At 48.5% G+C, this 17,658-nt stretch overlaps 2 protein-coding genes across 2 annotated transcripts; both read right to left on the bottom strand.

Moving 5' to 3' along the window:
- Positions 1–477: 477 nt before the first annotated feature.
- On the bottom strand, positions 478–13,357 carry nus1 (NUS1 dehydrodolichyl diphosphate synthase subunit). Its single transcript, XM_083689188.1, has 5 exons — positions 12,828–13,357; positions 10,888–11,019; positions 8,261–8,413; positions 6,483–6,582; positions 478–5,235 (listed from the first exon to the last, which is right to left on the bottom strand). Exons 1-5 carry the CDS (start codon positions 13,195–13,197, stop codon positions 5,145–5,147), a joined length of 846 nt encoding a protein of 281 aa, XP_083545314.1. The 5' UTR covers positions 13,198–13,357; the 3' UTR covers positions 478–5,144.
- A 674-nt stretch (positions 13,358–14,031) lies between these two features.
- On the bottom strand, positions 14,032–17,233 carry LOC310817988 (nephrocan-like; the record flags this gene model as incomplete). The annotated part of the gene is made up of 4 exons (XM_083688746.1): positions 16,809–17,233; positions 15,800–16,407; positions 14,832–15,125; positions 14,032–14,476 (listed from the first exon to the last, which is right to left on the bottom strand). The coding sequence occupies exons 1-4, from the start codon at positions 17,013–17,015 to the stop codon at positions 14,032–14,034; spliced, it is 1,554 nt and encodes a 517-aa protein (XP_083544872.1). The 5' UTR covers positions 17,016–17,233.
- Between the last annotated feature and the right edge of the window lie 425 nt (positions 17,234–17,658).

The raw sequence follows: 17,658 nt of genomic DNA, 5'->3' as shown, positions 1-17,658 counted from the left end.
GCAACACAATGTACAGATCTGGCACCATCCCTTATGCTGTGTGATAGGTAAGCATGCCTCTCCAACACCGTGTATTTCTACCGGGAGGTTGGGTTTCTAGGCATACGGTGTTCTCTTACATGTAGTCATGTTTATCAAAGGAACTCTCATGGGATTCTGCTGCAGCTTCACGGTCAATACTGCAGGTCTGTCTGACTGACTGACTGGCTGAGAGCTACTTGCTGTTATCTAATCAATCAATATAGGACAGGACTACATGGAATGTACAGAATGGAATAGAATGTACGGAATGTAATGTCCTGTATGGAATAAGTGGTGCTAATGCTACATCTCTTTCATCGAGCTAACTCCTTCAGATCTACAGCAGCGGCTAGCGGCTAAGGACCAATTTGGGTGAAGAATGAAAAGGCACAGAAATAGAAAACAAGCAACAAACAGTTTATTAACCAATTTTTTTACTTTTATTATGTCCTATTATCTTCTTCTTCTTTTTCTTTTTTTTTAAATTGGTACACAGGCCATTAATCAGTTCAATCAATAACAGCATCATTTTTCTGTGGATCAATAAAAACCGTCTGTTTTACATATTATTTACAATCATTACAACGGATGAACAACATGGTAGCCATGGTTACTTCAGCGCTAAAACAGGACACAAATTCCACAATAACCCCCCCCCCCCCCACCACCAGACCCTCTCACCTCACAGTGACATTGGCACTGTTTGACTAGACTAGAAAGCCTGTCTGTCTGTCTAGACTAGAAAGCCTGTCTGTCTGTCTAGACTAGAAAGCCTGTCTAGACTAGAAAGCCTGTCTGTCTGTCTAGACTAGAAAGCCTGTCTGTCTGTCTAGACTAGAAAGCCTGTCTGTCTGTCTAGACTAGAAAGCCTGTCTGTCTGTCTAGACTAGAAAGCCTGTCTGTCTGTCTAGACTAGACAGCCTGTCAGCCTGTCTGTCCGTCTCTCTGTTTGACTAGACTAGAAAGCCTGTCTGTGTGTCTGTCTGGACTAGAACGCCTGTCAGTCTGTCTCTCTGTTTGACTAGACTAGAAAGCCTGTCTGTGTGTCTGTCTCTCTGTTTGACTAAACTACCAGGTCACATCTTCATAATTACAGTTATTTATTCTTCCATTCAATGCTCTTGTACATAACAAGCTCTATTTACAGTTAGATGTCTGTCTAGCCAGTCAGTCAGCCAGCCAGTCAGCCAGCCAGCCAGCCAGTCAGCCAGTCAGCGTTCTGTGGGATCCCTTGTTGTTCTACTAGAGCAGTGATTGGAGAAGGGGAATAAATTATGCAGCATGTCAAACATTCTCATACGTGTTTCTCTGATCTGCATCAGAGCACCTACAGCACAACTAGAGAAGGCTTTACAAATGCATTACATTGATAGTGCACAAATAAGCAACACACACACACACACACATGTATGTAACAGCAGCCAGTCATTGGTATTCCAGTAGGTTATGGAACGTAGAACAGGATATGAGGCCATTGTCGGCTTGACTGCTCTCTGTCTCTCCCTGCAGGGGCGGCCATGACAGCCCTGCTCCCAGAGACACAACACTGGGAATACTTATTAGGCTAACGTCAATCACCTCACCTCAGAGAGAGAGAGAGAGAGAGAGAGAGAGAGAGAGAGAGAGAGACACACACACACACACACACCTCAGCCATGCCCTCACAGCTGACTCATGTCCTATTTATGACAGAGACAAAACAGCTCAATTATCACGGGGTGGAGGTCTTCTAACACCTTGACAACAACCTGTTAATGGGGGGGGGGGTGAGAGACAGACAGACAGACAGACAGACAGAGAGAGAGAGAGAGAGAGAGAGAGAGACAGACAGACAGACAGACAGACAGAGAGAGAGAGAGAGAGGGGGGGGGGGGCCGGAGAGAGACAGACAGACAGACAGACAGAGAGAGAGAGAGAGATAGAAAGAGAGACAGAGACAGAGAGAGAGAGACAGAGAGAGAGAGACAGACAGAGACAGAGAGATAGAAAGAGAGACAGACAGAGACAGAGAGAGAGAGACAGACAGAGAGAGAGAGAGGTGTCACATCTGAATCGAGAGTCTCTCTATTCTTCCATTACACTCTACACTCCATTACAGCCAACTAGAAACTCCATCAGGCATTGCTAGCCGATGACAGAGCTGCAAATATGCCTGCCAGTGGGTGAACATTGCCAGTGTTAAGTGTGTGTGGATTTAAATGACTACCTTTAAAAGGGATACGACGTCACGCCCGTGAAAACAGAGAAACTTTCATCAAAGATGTTGTAGTGAACAAGCGCTTCCACTCCTGCCACTGCCCTCCGACCCAAGATGGCATCTTTGCGTTCCACTGGCAACAGGCTCTACTCTGTAGTCTGCTGCATCTCTGTCTAGAACATACCCCAGAGTGAATAAAGTCGCCCAAATTATCAACATTCTAGAGTCCCAAGGGTGACTCTATTCACCAGAAATGCATACATTATGATGCTTCATTTTGTAGCCAATCAAAGTGTTGTTGCTAGGTAAACACCACATAGAACACATGGCCCTCTAGGTGGTGAGGGTTCTGGAAATCTTTGGCAGTTTATGAGTTAAGAATTGAACATCGAGGGCCGTATTCAATCAGAGCTGCCTGTCAATGTTAAGTTTCTGTGGATATAAATTACCCAAACACGTCTTGTGTGTACGGACAACTGAACTCAATAAGGGACGGTAAGGTTGAAACCACTGCAAGATTCACCATGAGACAGTAACTGCATCTCCAAAGCCTGTTCTGTTTCTGAGTCTGAATGTGAGCCAGCCATACTGTAGTAACTACCTGTCAGTGTTACTGCACTCCCTCCCACACACACGCATACACCACACACACACACATACACCACACACACACGCATACACACACACACCTGCCTAGTCAGTCAGGAAGCTTTTAAAGCTGCTCTCCACGTGAATGATGCTGCAGTTCTGTATGCATCTGGACGCTCCCTGCATATCAAAACAGAGACTGAGACAGTCCGAGTTCCTCTCAGGAGACACACAGCCTTCAGGTGGGGGAACACTCAGTGGCTGACATGGACAGGACACACACAGCCTTCAGGTGGGGGAACACTCAGTGGCTGACATGGACAGGACACACACAGAGGTAGAAATCGGAGGACGGGCTCATTGTAATGCATAGAATGGAATGAGGAATGGTATCAAACAGACGTGTATCAAAACACAACCTCTACATTGTCATCACCTCCATTTGGGCTGGAGGTTCTGGTTCTAAGTTGTTCTGAAGACACTTTAATAGCGGTCCAGTCTGTCTTCAGTATCAAATCTGAGGGGGAACTGGACCTGAACACAGCCGGTACTGTTCTGAGGTACTGTTCTGTACACAATGAGATTTCAATAACATTTATTGAGCATTCACACTTCAAATGACAGGCTTCAAAATGGAACCGTCCAACCGAACCAACCACTGGTGATAAGACACCAACAGAACTGAGCAGTGATGGGCAAGGAACAGTCACAGACAGAGACATACAGAGACAGACAGAGATAGACATACAGACACAGAGAGACACAGACAGAGACAGACATACAGAGACAGACAGAGATAGACAGACAGAGATAGACAGCATGCCCACAGAAACACCATTCATCCTGTTTCTGTGCAGAGGAACAGTGAGTCGTCAAACGAGGACAATGGAGGCCATGGTTAGCATTTAGCATCATTAGCATTAGGGGGTAAAAACAGCCGTACGGCCATTCCACCAGAGTGAGGTGGAATGACGGGAGGATGAGTGAAAAGAGGAGGATGAGTTGATGTGAAAACACAGCAAACGGGTTTTGAGAGAAAGAGTTAAGGAGAAGAAAGGACCAGCAGACGAAGGACCACTTTAATACAAGCGTAGGTTTTAGACACATCTTCACATGGGGGAGCAGAGGGCTGGAGAGGACTCACTCTGGTGAGGTTTCTATAGCAACATCATCATCATCGTCATCATCATCATCATCACCACACTCCTGTTATTCTGGACGGAGCTCAAATACTTCAGTGTCAGTTCATGATGACACCATCAAATCAACGACAACATTCTAGAACATGAGATTAGTGTGGATTTAATGTAACTGACTGAGCTGCTAGCACACACACACACACACACACACACACACATTTACACACACACACACACACACTCTCTCATTCATATATAAAGTATTTCCGCTGTGATGCATGATCTTCCCCATGGTCATCCTCCATGCAGTCCTGGGGGGTCTGGGAGGGGGGTTCAGTCCTGGGGGGTCTGGGAGGGAGGGGGTTCAGTCCTGGGGTGTCTGGGAGGGAGGGGGGTTCAGTGCTAGACTCTAATTACCCCACAGGGACAAAGACAGTTGTGTTGTTGTCAGCAACATTACACAGCCCCTCCCCACATCACTCAGAGCAGAGCAGTAGAATAGGAAGTAGACCAGTCTTGCCCATAGCTCAGGGCCCCGGCATTAGAAATAGCATCAGCGGTAGTACTAGCACTAGCTGTAGCATTAGCAGTAGCACTAGCCGTAGCACTAGCCGTAGCACTAGCTGTAGCACTAGCACTAGCTGTAGCATTAGCAGTAGCAGTAGCACTAGCCGTAGCACTAGCCGTAGCACTAGCTGTAGCTAAACACAGTAGCAGGTATAGAGAACAGCCCAGTGGTCCGCCTCTACGGCAGCAGGAAGAGTAGCGACAGCTAACAGACAGAGAGGAGAAGCTGAGAGGAGCAACACTAGATAGATTTACACCATACTGCTGACACCATGTCTTTCAGGTGAGTCGGGTAAAGTTCCCGTCCCGTTGATCCCGGCTGGCGTGGGGGAGGGGGGGGGGGGCGTGAGGTGGGGTGCGTGAGGTGTGGGGGGGGGTATCAGTGGTCCCTCGGAGCCAGGCCTGATGTTCCTACACGCGTGGTAACCTTGGCAGCGCATGTATTACCCAGAATGCCTCACAGAGGCGGGGCTGGCAAGAACTTGGCGTGGTGGAGGCAGTGAGCCTGGGAGTGGGGGGGGCTGATGGCCGAAGGGGGGGGGACGGGGACGCTGGCTGGCTGCTTGTTTGTTCTCTGTAGCCTGGACTGTAAACATTGATACCGGGGAGGGGAGGGGGGGGGGGGCTATCCCTCACTTGCCCAATCGCTGCTCACTGTAGGCATAGCGCTGCAGAGCACCGAATAAGTCCTCGTAGGAGACGTCTAGATGAGAGGGTAAGGATCTGAGGAGAGGAGGAGAGAGGAGAGAAGAGGAAAGAGAGAGAGGGAGGGAGGAGAGGAGAGGAGAGGAGAGAAAGAGAGAGAGAGAGAGAGGAGAGAGAGAGAGAGAGGAGAGAAAGAGAGAGAGAGAGAGAGGGAGGGAGGAGAGGAGAGGAGAGAAAGAGAGAGAGAGAGAGAGAGAGAGAGGGAGGAGAGGAGAGAAAGAGAGAGAGAGAGAGAGGAGAGAGAGAGAGAGAGGAGAGAAAGAGAGAGAGAGAGAGAGGGAGGGAGGAGAGGAGAGGAGAGAAAGAGAGAGAGAGAGAGAGAGAGAGAGGGAGGAGAGGAGAGGAGAGAAAGAGAGAGAGAGAGAGAGAGGGAGGAGAGGAGAGGAGAGAAAGAGAGAGAGAGAGACTGTTAGTGAGGACACAGACACCATCAGCCCTGCTGTGGTCTCTAAATGAAGTCCCTTGTAAAGCCATTTTGATGACACAGCCAATATTAAACTGTGCATCATGACCACACACAATTTTTGCTGAGGCAGGTTATCTAATTGAAACTGATCTGGTAAAACATGAATAAATATGTTTCATTAGTCCCCATCAGCAGAAAGGAACATGTTGTTTACGATGCCAGGTTAAAAGCATCGACAAATAGCAATGTGTGTCTGCTAGGTGTTCATTGTTATTGGAGTGCAGTAAATAGTGCTCTACCGCCATCTAGTGTTGGATGAGGATAACGGCGCCCTAGTAATTCATCCTCCAAACAAATTCAATATTCCACAGTTCACAGCTGTGTTTGTACGATTCAACATCCTACGTTCTGAATTGCTTTTCATTGCTTGGAGGTAAACGGCATAATTTCACAGAGAGTTAATTTTTTACAATGTATCTGTGTTATTGCTAGAATAGTGCTGTTTATACCTGGTTACACAGAGGTATTATTAGACCCTGGTTAATCTGGCAGGGATGAGGAAGTAGTATGGAACGATTTAACTGGTAATCTGCACAGATTATATCACTTACAGGATTAGAACACTGCTGAAATCTCTCTCTCTCTCTCTCTCTCTCTCTCTCTCTCTCTCTCTCTCTCTCTCTCTCTCTCTCTCTCTCTCTCTCTCTCTCTCTCTCTCTCTCTCTCTCTCTCTCTCTCTCTCTCTCTCCCTCTCCCTCTCTCCCTCTCTCCCTCTCTCCCTCTCTCTCTCTCTCTCTCTCCCTCTCTCCCTCTCTCCCTCTCCCTCTCTCACCCACTCTCTCACTCTCTCACTACTTACATGAACTCTGTGAGTCTGATATGCCAGGGCAGGAAGCCCAGTGTGCTCTCGACCGGGCCGAACTTCAGAACCAGGTCCGGGTCCGGTATATTCTTAGACTCTGAACCGCCCCAGGAGGCACAGGGAGAGACAACATTATTAATGTAAACATGAATAATGTAAAAAAGACATTATTTCCTGTGATTGGTCCGGACCTTTGCCAAACTGTGTTCACACTAGTAAAAGAACCGCACCACAGTTCTAATGGGAGGGGACTGAGACCATTTTTTTGAGAACTGCGGTCTGATTGTTTGGTGATGGAGCGTCCACACCTGTTCAGCGTCCACACCTGTTCAGATGGAGCGTCCACACCTGTTCAGATGGAGCGTTCACACCTGTCCAGATGGAACGTCCACACCTGTTCAGATGGAGCGTTCACACCTGTTCAGATGGAGCGTCCACACCTGTTCAGATGGAGCGTTCACACCTGTTCAGATGGAGCGTCCACACCTGTTCAGATGGAGCGTCCACACCTGTTCAGATGGAGCGTCCACACCTGTCCAGATGGAGCGTTCACACCTGTTCAGATGGAGCGTTCACACCTGTTCAGATGGAGCGTTCACACCTGTCCAGATGGAGCGTTCACACCTGTTCAGATGGAGCGTCCACACCTGTTCAGATGGAGCGTTCACACCTGTTCAGATGGAGTGTTCTGCACCAAACGAGGCAGGTGTGAAAGTGGGCTTAGACTCTGGACCGACACATTAGAACCCTCATTAGAACCTCAATAGAGCCCAGAGTAGAACCTGAATAGAATCTTGAGTTGAAACCCTGCCTGTTATGGTTAATAGCTTTACATTCTAGACACACACACAGATCTCCCCAGAGAACGTCAGAGTGTTTCTGCGCCACGCTGTGAACTTGGCGGCGCCACCATGGAAACATCACAAAGACAAATTAAACTCTATATTTAGTAACGATGGAGGAACTATCTTTGATCGCCAACGACATTGTTGTTAAAAACAAAGGTCAAAGCGTCATGATGTCCCTCAGTGAATTCAGCGTTTTAGCTGCTATTTTTTGCTGCATTTTGACACGAATAAACATGAGTCGGATTTTGATGATGCCAATCCAGCACCACGCTGTTCAAACATCCTGGGGGGGAGAACCCTGCAGTACATCATTGTAACCAATGGACAGATCAATGGCTGTTCTGTTCTATTTGTACTTTTATAGAGTGAAAGAAGAGGAGGAGAGGAGAGGAGAAGAGAGAGACTCTTAGAGAGGCCAGACAGAGCAGTTCTTAGAAGGTTTGGGTGGGAGCTGTGGAAAAGACTGATAACTGTTGAGAAATGTCCTCAAAATGTCGGTTTGAATACGAGATGTAGAGACTAGCTTCAGTGGCAGAAGGCCAGGGCTCGGAGACACACAGATGATTACAGAGTCTCTTTCAGCCTGAGTCCCCCAGTCCCTCACAGCTGCATAGAGAGGGGCCTGACTACACACTGGGCTGTGGGAGGGGGGGGAAGAGGGGGTCTGACTACATACTGGGCTGTGGGAAAGGGGGGTCTGACTACACACTGGGCTTAGGGAAAGGGGGGTCTGACTACACACTGGGCTGCTAATGAACAGCTGCACTGGGCCTGAACATGTGTGACACACTGAGTTCAAACCTGGGTCATCTGAACTGTGTGAGCCCGCTGAGCTGAAGCTGAGGCACCTATAGTACCTCGGAGGAGTGTGTCAAGGACAGTGTCGTTGACACACACACACACACACACACACACACAGGTCCTGACCTCTGAGTAGTGTGTCCAGCACAGAGACGGTGATGTCCTTGGCCGTCCTCTCCTGCTGCTCCACGGCCCGGCAGAGTCTCTGAGCCGCCTCCACGATGCTCAGCTTCCCGTCGTCTGGAGACAGAACCTTCACCACCGCCTGGCAGGACAGCACTGGACACACACACACACACACACACACACACGTTAGAGTGACACACACAGCACCTTCACCACCGCCTGGCAGGACAGCACTGGACACACACACACACACACACACACACGTTAGAGTGACACACACAGCACCTTCACCACCGCCTGGCAGGACAGCACTGGACACACACACACACACGTTAGAGTAACACACACACACACACACACACACACACACGTTAGAGTAACACACACACACACACACACACACACACACACACGTTAGAGTGACACACACAGCACCTTCACCACCGCCTGGCAGGACAGCACTGGACACACACACACACGTTAGAGTGACACACACACACACACACACACACACACACACACACACACACAGTCTGCTAGTCTGAAAGTGGAGAGATCTTCTACAGCAGAATCCTATCACATGTTGTCTTGGGGGACGACCATCCATCATCCTAGGCTTACTAAACCAGTTATATGGGACAGGAAACACTCTAACGGGCAAGAGAAGACCAACTATCATTCTGTATTATGTAGAGAGCTCCATATGGTGGGTGTGTGTGTGTGTGTGTGTGTGTGTGTGGGTGTGTGTGTGTCATATAACAGATTGTCTTGCTCAGGGGATGGAGCAGATCGTGCCAACAGCAGAACAGACGGGGCAAAAAGGGATGTGATTCATCTGGATCAGCTCAGTCACCTGACCCTGCACTGGCTGCACCTCCTCTGGGTCCTCCATTAAAGGCTGCACACCAGGGGAGGCTGGCGGAGGTACAAATCGGAGGACGGGCTCATTGTAATGCGTGGAACGGAACGAGGAATGGTTTCAAACACACAGGCGTTTAATGCCATTCCTCATTCCATGCTTGATCCCGTTCCATGCATTACAATGAGCCCTGACCTCCGATTCCTACCTCCACCAGCCTCCCCTGCTGCACAGGATGACACAGTAGAGCATGGTGGGGATACAGGCCTTAGATGATCTAAAGCGCCAGAAAACACAGCCGACCGCCATTTTCTCCACATCAACATCAAGTCAACAGCGTGAGACATGACATGGACGCAGAGCATGAAATTAACTTTCTGGTCTACCAGCCAAGGTGTCAGGTGGATAAGAACATTCACCAGCCACTCTTTTTAAAACTAAATAAAAAGGCCAAAAAATCACCCAAAACCACGCAAGCCTGACTTCTGCAAATCGAAACAACACAGGACCCTCCTGTCATACGCTTTAAGTCTCTAAATCGAAAAACATTGTATATACGCAACCCAATGTTGGCTGCCTGCCAAAGTGGCTGGTAAGATTGACAGATTTACCATCAATACCAGAGTCTTCCAGCAGTTGTCTGGTGGCTGGTGTTCATGTGAGAGGTTATGAATTCTTCATTTTCAGCGATGCTGTTTCCAGTTATTCTGGTGGAACCTGATGAGATGCCACGACTGTAGCCGTGTCATTGTTATTAGGACTGGGATAGTCAGGGCTAGGCGAGGCTAGCACCGTAGGGCATGTCCCATTGTTCCCCTCACTCACCCGTTAATACCCCATACCTGCCCAACCCTCACCAGGGCTGCACTCTGCTCCACAAACCTGTCCCCTCCCACCTGGACCCGTCCCCTCCCACCTGGACCTGTCGCCTCCCACCTGGACCTGTCCCCTCCCACCTGGACCCGTCCCCTCCCACCTGGACCCGTCCCCTCCCACCTGGACCCGTCGACTCCCACCTGGACCTGTCCCCTCCCACCTGGACCTGTCCCCTCCAGTCTCCCCTACCTGAACCTGTCCCCCCCCCCTCCCATCTCCCCTATGTGGAACTATAACAACAGCTTACACACCACCAGTCATCACAGACCTGTAGCTAACACACAACCAGTCATCTCAGACCTATAGCTAACACACAACCAGTAATCTCAGACCTATAGCTTACACACAACCAGTGATCTCAGACCTAGATGGTCCTATAGCTAACACACAACCAGTCATCTCAGACCTATAGCTAACACACAACCAGTCATCTCAGACCCATAGCTAACACACAACCAGTCATCTCAGATCTTTAGCTTACACACAACCAGTCATCTCAGACCTAGATGGTCCTATAGCTAACACACAACCAGTCATCTCAGACCTATAGCTAACACACAACCAGTCATCTCAGACCCATAGCTAATACACAACCAGTCATCTCAGACCTAGATGATCCTATAGATAACACACAACCAGTCATCTCAGACCCATAGCTAATACACAACCAGTCATCTCATCTCTCATTAACCCAACTTTCTTTGCGGCGAGCTCGGATCCAGGGCCGGTCTTGGGTTTTCGAGTTGACCCGTTAAGACCTTTACCCTGCATGACAACACAACTTTGACACTTTCTGGAAAGACCCGCAGCCTTGTGTGTCTGTGTCTGTCCTGTGTCTGTCCTGTGTCTGTGTGTGTCCTGTGTCCGTGTCAGTTCTGTGTCTGCTCCTCACCCTGGTGGTCCGGCTTGTCGGTTCCGTTGCTGAGGAACTCCACTGAGTGGTTAGAACCTTCCAGACCCAGAAGGTCCTGTTGCTGCTTCAGGATCTCATCCAGCAGACGAGAGTTGTTCCTCCGAAACACACCTGGGAGGGAGAGAGAGGAGGATGCATCAGCATTGAGGAGAACACCTGGGCTCTATACCTGGGCTCTACACCTGGGGGTGGGGGGGGAGGTTAGAAAGGCTCCTATCAGGCTCTGAGAAGAATTAAACATTCTGTCTGAGATCTAAATGCAGCAGAAGGCTACAGTTACTCACGGCTGATGTCGAGACAGTGTGTAACAGGACAGTGTGTAACAGGACAGTGTGTAACAGGACAGTGTGTAACAGGACAGTGTGTAACAGGCCAGATCTGGCTGTGAGAGACTGATGACCGCTACGTCAGCAGACACGGAAGAGGGACGACACATTGCAGCATTTAGACAGATCCCTAAGAACCAACCCCATAGGTCGTTGCTGCAAAAGAGTTCCTGTTCTCAGTCAACTGACCCGGTAAAATAAGGGATACATAAATTAAATAAATACAAATAGTGTGAAACTCCCACAAGTCTGACAGTAGAGCCAGGGAATGATGCACAAATGTATATCTTAGGATCGATATTCTGACAGTGTGTGACCCAGTGACAATTGCTGGGGTGAAGTGAAAATGGAACAAGAATAGTCATATAATGACTGTTACAGCATTTAGACTGACCCCTCAGAAAGAACCAGTGGAACCTGTCCATAGTCCTTCACCCCTACAGCTGAACCTGAGCCAGGTTTTACTCCACGACACTTGAATAATTCCCTGTTTTTACGTTTCCACTGTACAGTAAACATGTCTGGCATTTTGTCTGCCAATCTGTATCTTTATAATGTCCCGACCTTTTGAAAACAAACAATTTGCAACATGCCAGTGTTGTTCCGAGATCAGGACATTTTAGAGAACAGTATAGAATTGGCCAACGACAAAATGCCAGACGTGGTTATTGCAATAATGGATATCTCAGTAACAATGTTGTGACAGTCTGTGTCCCAGTCAGAGGGGCTGGGCAGATCCAGCAATGAAGCAAGAATAGCCATATAATGTGTGTGACGCAATCTTTCCACAAAGCTCATTGCATAAATTGGCCTACACTAAGAATTAGGTGAGCAAGTCATGAGGCCAAACCGTTGCCTCAACTGGCCGACATTAAGAATCGGGTGAGCAGGCCAAACCTTGGGGCACTAAGAACATTAGGCTATTCTACTTAAAACGACACTCTTCGATTGGTTTACTGGAAATAAAATACTACACTCTGTACAGAAGCTCGAACTAGTATGAGATCGTTTGGGAAGAGCCCAAAGACAGTCAACAGGAATATGAGAGCGAAAGCGATATCTGCTAGACATATCACTGATGATCCGTACAGAATTACTGTCCATATCACTGATGATCCGTACAGAATTACTGTCCATATCACTGATGATCCGTACAGAATTACTGTCCATATCACTGATGATCCGTACAGAATTACTGTCCATATCACTGATGATCCGTACAGAATTACTGTCCATATCACTGATGATCCGTACAGTATTCTGAGTATCATATCATATGTTAGTGACAGATGTCTTTCAATTCACACTTAACGGGGGGGGGGGGGGGGGGGCAGTGTTATTGGTAAGCAGATATGGCACAAGCTGACCAGCTACATTTCGGGAAGAGAAGAAGTTCTTTAAGATAGGCAGGAGAGGATCAATTCAAGCTGATTCAAAGTGTTGGAATAGCGACGTTTGGACGCAACAAAAGCAGAGGATCTAAATATCCTGTCTCAGTCACTGACAGTCTGCAGAACACGTGATTGTCAGGGGTTCAGCAGCACCGCTTCCCGTATTTATCAAATATAATAAATATTAAATCGGATATCTTACCTTGATTATCGTACACGCTGACATACGATATACCGACTGCCATACACCACACGACGAGGTTGGCGATGTCTGTGTAGCTCGGTTCTTCCTCCGCGACCAACAAGCCGATATGGAGAGGCAGCTTCTCCAGAGATTTCCCGTCCGCGCCCCAGCGAAACCGACGGCCGGCGGCCCGTTTCCCGGTGCTCGGGGCCAGCTTTTTGTGGTTGGGGAAGCCCAGCGCTATCGGTACCAGCAGAGCGGCCAGGGCTCGCTTCCACAGCCGCCCGTTCCAGTTTCGAAGACGGATCCTAAACCAGGTGATGAGCGTCCTGTGGATGTGGAGGAGGACGTGCAGGACCCGCCACACCAACTCGTACACCAGCGCCATGACGGAGTCCTTCCCGACCGAGTCTCGAAATTAGATAATTATCAGAAGGTTATATAGTACCGCATTCCAAGTCTAGTTACCGTGGACGTGCACGAACCGACTCCGGTACGGTGCCATACAGCTCAATGCCAACACCTCAGCTCGCCGGCCGCCATCTTGCTCGTTGTTTGCACTCTGAACCCGCAGCGATACACGTTGGTCGCTGATTGGTCGGTTCAGCAACCATGACGCGCAGTGGGTAAAAGGTGTTTTTACGTTTTGTCGCCCCCGAGTGGCAGGTTGGGGTCACAACACCCTCTCCTAGTACTGCAAGCAAGGGACACTTTATTGTGTATCAAATATCAAATAAAGTGCATTTATGAAACGTCCTTTATTCTATATTAGGTATAAAGAAATAGAAGCAACGTAACAACCAGGCTTGTTAACTATACGACCAAACGATACGACCAATAAGGACACAGCAAGGGTTAAGAAAAATTACATACTTGTTTATTAATTTGTGAAAGATAACAAATGATAATCCTTTCATGATTAAACAGTCTAGGTCTACCTACACTATAATGTGCTAATGTAGGACTACAATATACAATAATATATTGACTACAATATACAATAATATATTGACTACAATATACAATAATATATTGACTACAATATACAATAATATCAATAGCTGTTGATTATTAAACGTTGCTCTGATTTACGACTACAGCCGAAGTAAAGGCTACAGCCCTAAAGCCGTAGTGCAATACACATCAACACAAATCTCAAACCACTACAAACCCCCCGTGACTCCATCTACAATATTAAACATCGTTCTCCAAAACCCTCCACCTAGGAGTCGTAGTCATAATACTCCTCCGTGTCTGTGGGCTCCTCCTGCTCCTCCTGCTCCTCCTGCTCCTCCTCAGGTGTTCCCTCCCTGCCCCCCTCCTCCTCACACCTGTCCTCCTGGGGCACCAGGTACGCCCTCCAGCTGTCCCCCCCTCCGCCCGCCGCCCGGACCGGTTCACTGCAGGCCTCGTCTGGTACCTCCGCCCCGCGGGCCAGCAGGGCTCTCTTCACCCCCAGGAGCTCACAGGTGCAGTTCCAGGGGTTTCCGTCCAGGTAGAGGGTCCTCAGGCGGGGGAGGAGGTCTGGGGTCCCCCTGGGGAGGGAGGTGAGCTGGTTCCGGCGGAGATTCAACACCTGGAGCCGCTTCAGGGACCGCAGCTCCTGCTCCTGGACCGCCTCGATGCGGTTCCCCTTCAGGTCCAGACGGACCAGACTCTCCGGGAGCCTGCGGGTCAGACGGGGGGGTTGAATGTTCTGAATGTTAACATGATGATAAAGATTTACACACCTAAAAGACACGTGTGAAATGTGGCTCTATTCTACAAAGTGTGTAAGTCATACTTCTGATAAATTACATTGCAATATATCTAAATAGTATGTAATCTAACTTGAAGATATTGTGCTCTGACACATTGTTATCCTATTACATAATAACAACATTGTAATAACACAGTGATACTGCATATAACATGCTTATAAAGCACTGTATACATCTAAAGCAGGGGAGGCTGGTGGAGGTACATCAGACGATTTCTTCCTTCACCAGCCTCTCCTGATCTAAAGGGGCAACAAGCACGTACCCGTCCGGAATAGAGGCCAGGAGGTTCTGCTCCAAGGCCAGGTTAGTGAGGTGGATGCTGTTCCTCAGGGCGTGGCCCTCGACGCTCCTGATGCTGTTGTTCTCCAGGAACAGGTGTCTGAGCTGCCTCATCCCTGAAAGCTGCTGGAAGGTGACCTCCAGGAGGCCGTTCTGCCTGCAGTCCAGCCTCTCCAGCTGGAGGCTCAGGCGGCTGGGCAGGACCCTCAGGTGGTTCCCCGGGATCTCCAGGACCGTCAGGTTGGGCAGGCGGAGACCCCCGTCCACTGACACCAGCCTGCGGTATAAGTGAATAAACAATGCCCTCTCTGTTGGAATATCATGGAATATAATTCCAACCTAATTGCATTCCTACTATAATGGAATTTCTACCGTAATGAATGGAATGTGCTGATCATAGTGATCATAGTGATCATAGTGATCATAGTGATCATAGTCATACACTCTTTACACTCTGGAGTAACATTTTATTATCACCAATGTTTCAGCTAGAATGTTGTTGTTTTTTTGGGGGGGGGGAATACTGTAGATTAATTTTAGTTCTATTCGATAGTATTGCTTGCATCATTTCTAGTCCCTTTTTGTTCTGCCTGCCCCAACCCTCCCCTAAAAGGAAAATGTTAATTATATGTTGTTTTTTTGTTGTTGTTTTTTTTCTTTCCCTGGGGACTTGCAATGATACCACCATAAATGTTCAGAGATATTTAAGAAAGAGACGTGATTGAATTGATTGATTGATGTGATTGAATTGATTGATTGATTGATGTGATTGAATTGATTGATTGAAATGTTAGGGTACGGTGTGGAACCCTGCACTAGTTTGGGGACATTGATGAAAACAGTGGCAATAAAACATCACGGCGAAGAGAGAACAGAGAACCACTTCCACTGTCACCTGACCCACCTGTTGAAGGCCACAGACAGAGACGTGAGGTTGCGTAGCTGACCCACCTGTTGAAGGCCACAGACAGAGACGTGAGGTTGCGTAGCTGACCCATCTCACGGCTCCTCAGCGTCTTTACCTGGTTCCGGTCCAGGTTGAGCTGGGAGAGGGACTGGGGGAGGTCGTGCGGGACTCTGGAGAGGCCGTTCCCGGGCAGACGCAGCGTGGCGAGGCCCTTCAGCGGCGTGAAGAACGCGGAGGGGAGAGAATGGATCCTGTTGCTGCCCAGGCTCAGCAGATTCAGCTGCGGGAGCCTCAGAGACCCCTGGACGGTCTCGATCCTGTTCCCATCCAGGAGGAGACACTCCAGCCTGACCAGGGAGGACAGTGCGTTGGATCGGAGCGTACTGATCTGGTTGTTCTGGAGGTCCAGGAGTCGTAGCTTCCTCAGACCCTCCATGGCCGACTCCTGCAGGCCTTGGATGCGGTTGTGGCCCAGGCGGAGGGCCTCAAGGCTGGGGGGCAGGCCACGGGGCACCTGCCGAAGCTTGTTCTTCTGGAGGTCCAGGGTTCGTAGGTCACCGTGGGTCCTGAAGGCGCTGGCCTCCACCAGCTCTAGGCCACAGGAAGACAGGAGGACGTCCTCCAGGTCCGTTAGGCCAGAGACGTCTTTACTCTGAAATACACAATCATATCATGAGGGAGGGAATATGAAATAAAGTGACCACAATGTGTTTTCAAAAGAAATAATGTTTTTTTCATAATCATATAAGAAAAAACTATTATCATTCTGTAAAACCAGAGCAGTTGTTGATGGTCTAATTAAATCAGGAACATAGAACATTTGCCATTAATATCAATGATCATTTCAATCCCATTTCAAGGGATATCATTAAAGTGATCATCGTCACTTCATATTACATCAGGATCTTCCATTGTTGTCTTGGTCTGTAAATTAACATCTGCATGCTCTGAACATCATATGGGAGTAATGGGAACAATGAATAATGAGGATATGTTTTAAAATAGAATGGATGGTCAGTGGATTGTCCATTTCTCTCCCCCCCTCTCTCTTACCTTCAACTCCTTCAGGTGGTTGTACGCCAGGTTGAGTTTCCTCACGTCCTTGGGGATCCCCACAGGGACGGTCTGCACCCTGAAACACTGCACCGCCCCGGCCCCGGGATCACACACACACTTCTTAGGACACACACTACTCCCAAACACACAGGATGGACAACGCAGCAGGATGCTAACCAGCAACAGCCAGAGAGACCTCATCATGAACACCCTGCCTCGTTGGGGTACTTCGGTAAAAGAACAGCTCTCCCTCTCTCCCTCCCTCTCTCTCTCTCTCTCTCTCTCTCTGGGGCTTAAATACCTCAGGCAGGATTACGCTGCAGGGGAGAGTTGGTTTTCTCTGGCTTCATTCGAACAATGGGGGAGATGTTTATCTTGGTTAAAAAACAACATTTGACACTGACAAGGAACCGGCACACACAGCAACAGATAGCTCCTCTGTTTGCAGACGTGAGAAACTCGCTGATAAACTATTTACAACCCATTCAGTTTAAACAAATGCAATTTCCTCTATTCTCTGCCTGTTTGGATTCTCTCTCTGTCACCTTTTAGGTTCATGGAGGAGTTCCTTGGCTTCGGGGACAAGCCTCCTATGTTAGGCGGATCCTTTAGATATAGACTACATTGACTAGCTTCACCATGAGGAGTACATCTCCTAAAGGCTTCTAACTAGTAGATGCTTGCAGATGCTCCTAGTATTTTCTCTGTCCATGATTAATTGTTATTATCTTACACATTAAAGGGGCAATCTGGAATTCAAACAACAACAAAGCGGTCTCCCCAACACTTTTTTTGGTAAACAGCTGAGGGATGGGGCTGGAGAGGACTGACCATCCATGAGATCAAA

Source organism: Argentina silus (genome assembly GCF_951799395.1).
Source record: "Argentina silus genome assembly, chromosome: 17".
NCBI lineage: Eukaryota > Metazoa > Chordata > Actinopteri > Argentiniformes > Argentinidae > Argentina > Argentina silus.
This window is presented reverse-complemented; position numbering and strand designations above follow the sequence as displayed.

Coding starts and splice junctions, on each gene's coding strand:
- nus1 (XM_083689188.1), bottom strand. CDS start 13,197: ATGGCGCTGGTGTACGAGTTGGTGTGGCGGGTCCTGCACGTCCTCCTC. Junction 8,414..10,887: donor CGACAAGCCGGACCACCAGG/GTGAGGAGCAGA, acceptor GTGTGTGTCCAG/TGCTGTCCTGCCAGGCGGTG. Junction 5,236..6,482: donor ATCAGACTCACAGAGTTCAT/GTAAGTAGTGAG, acceptor TCCTCTCCTCAG/ATCCTTACCCTCTCATCTAG.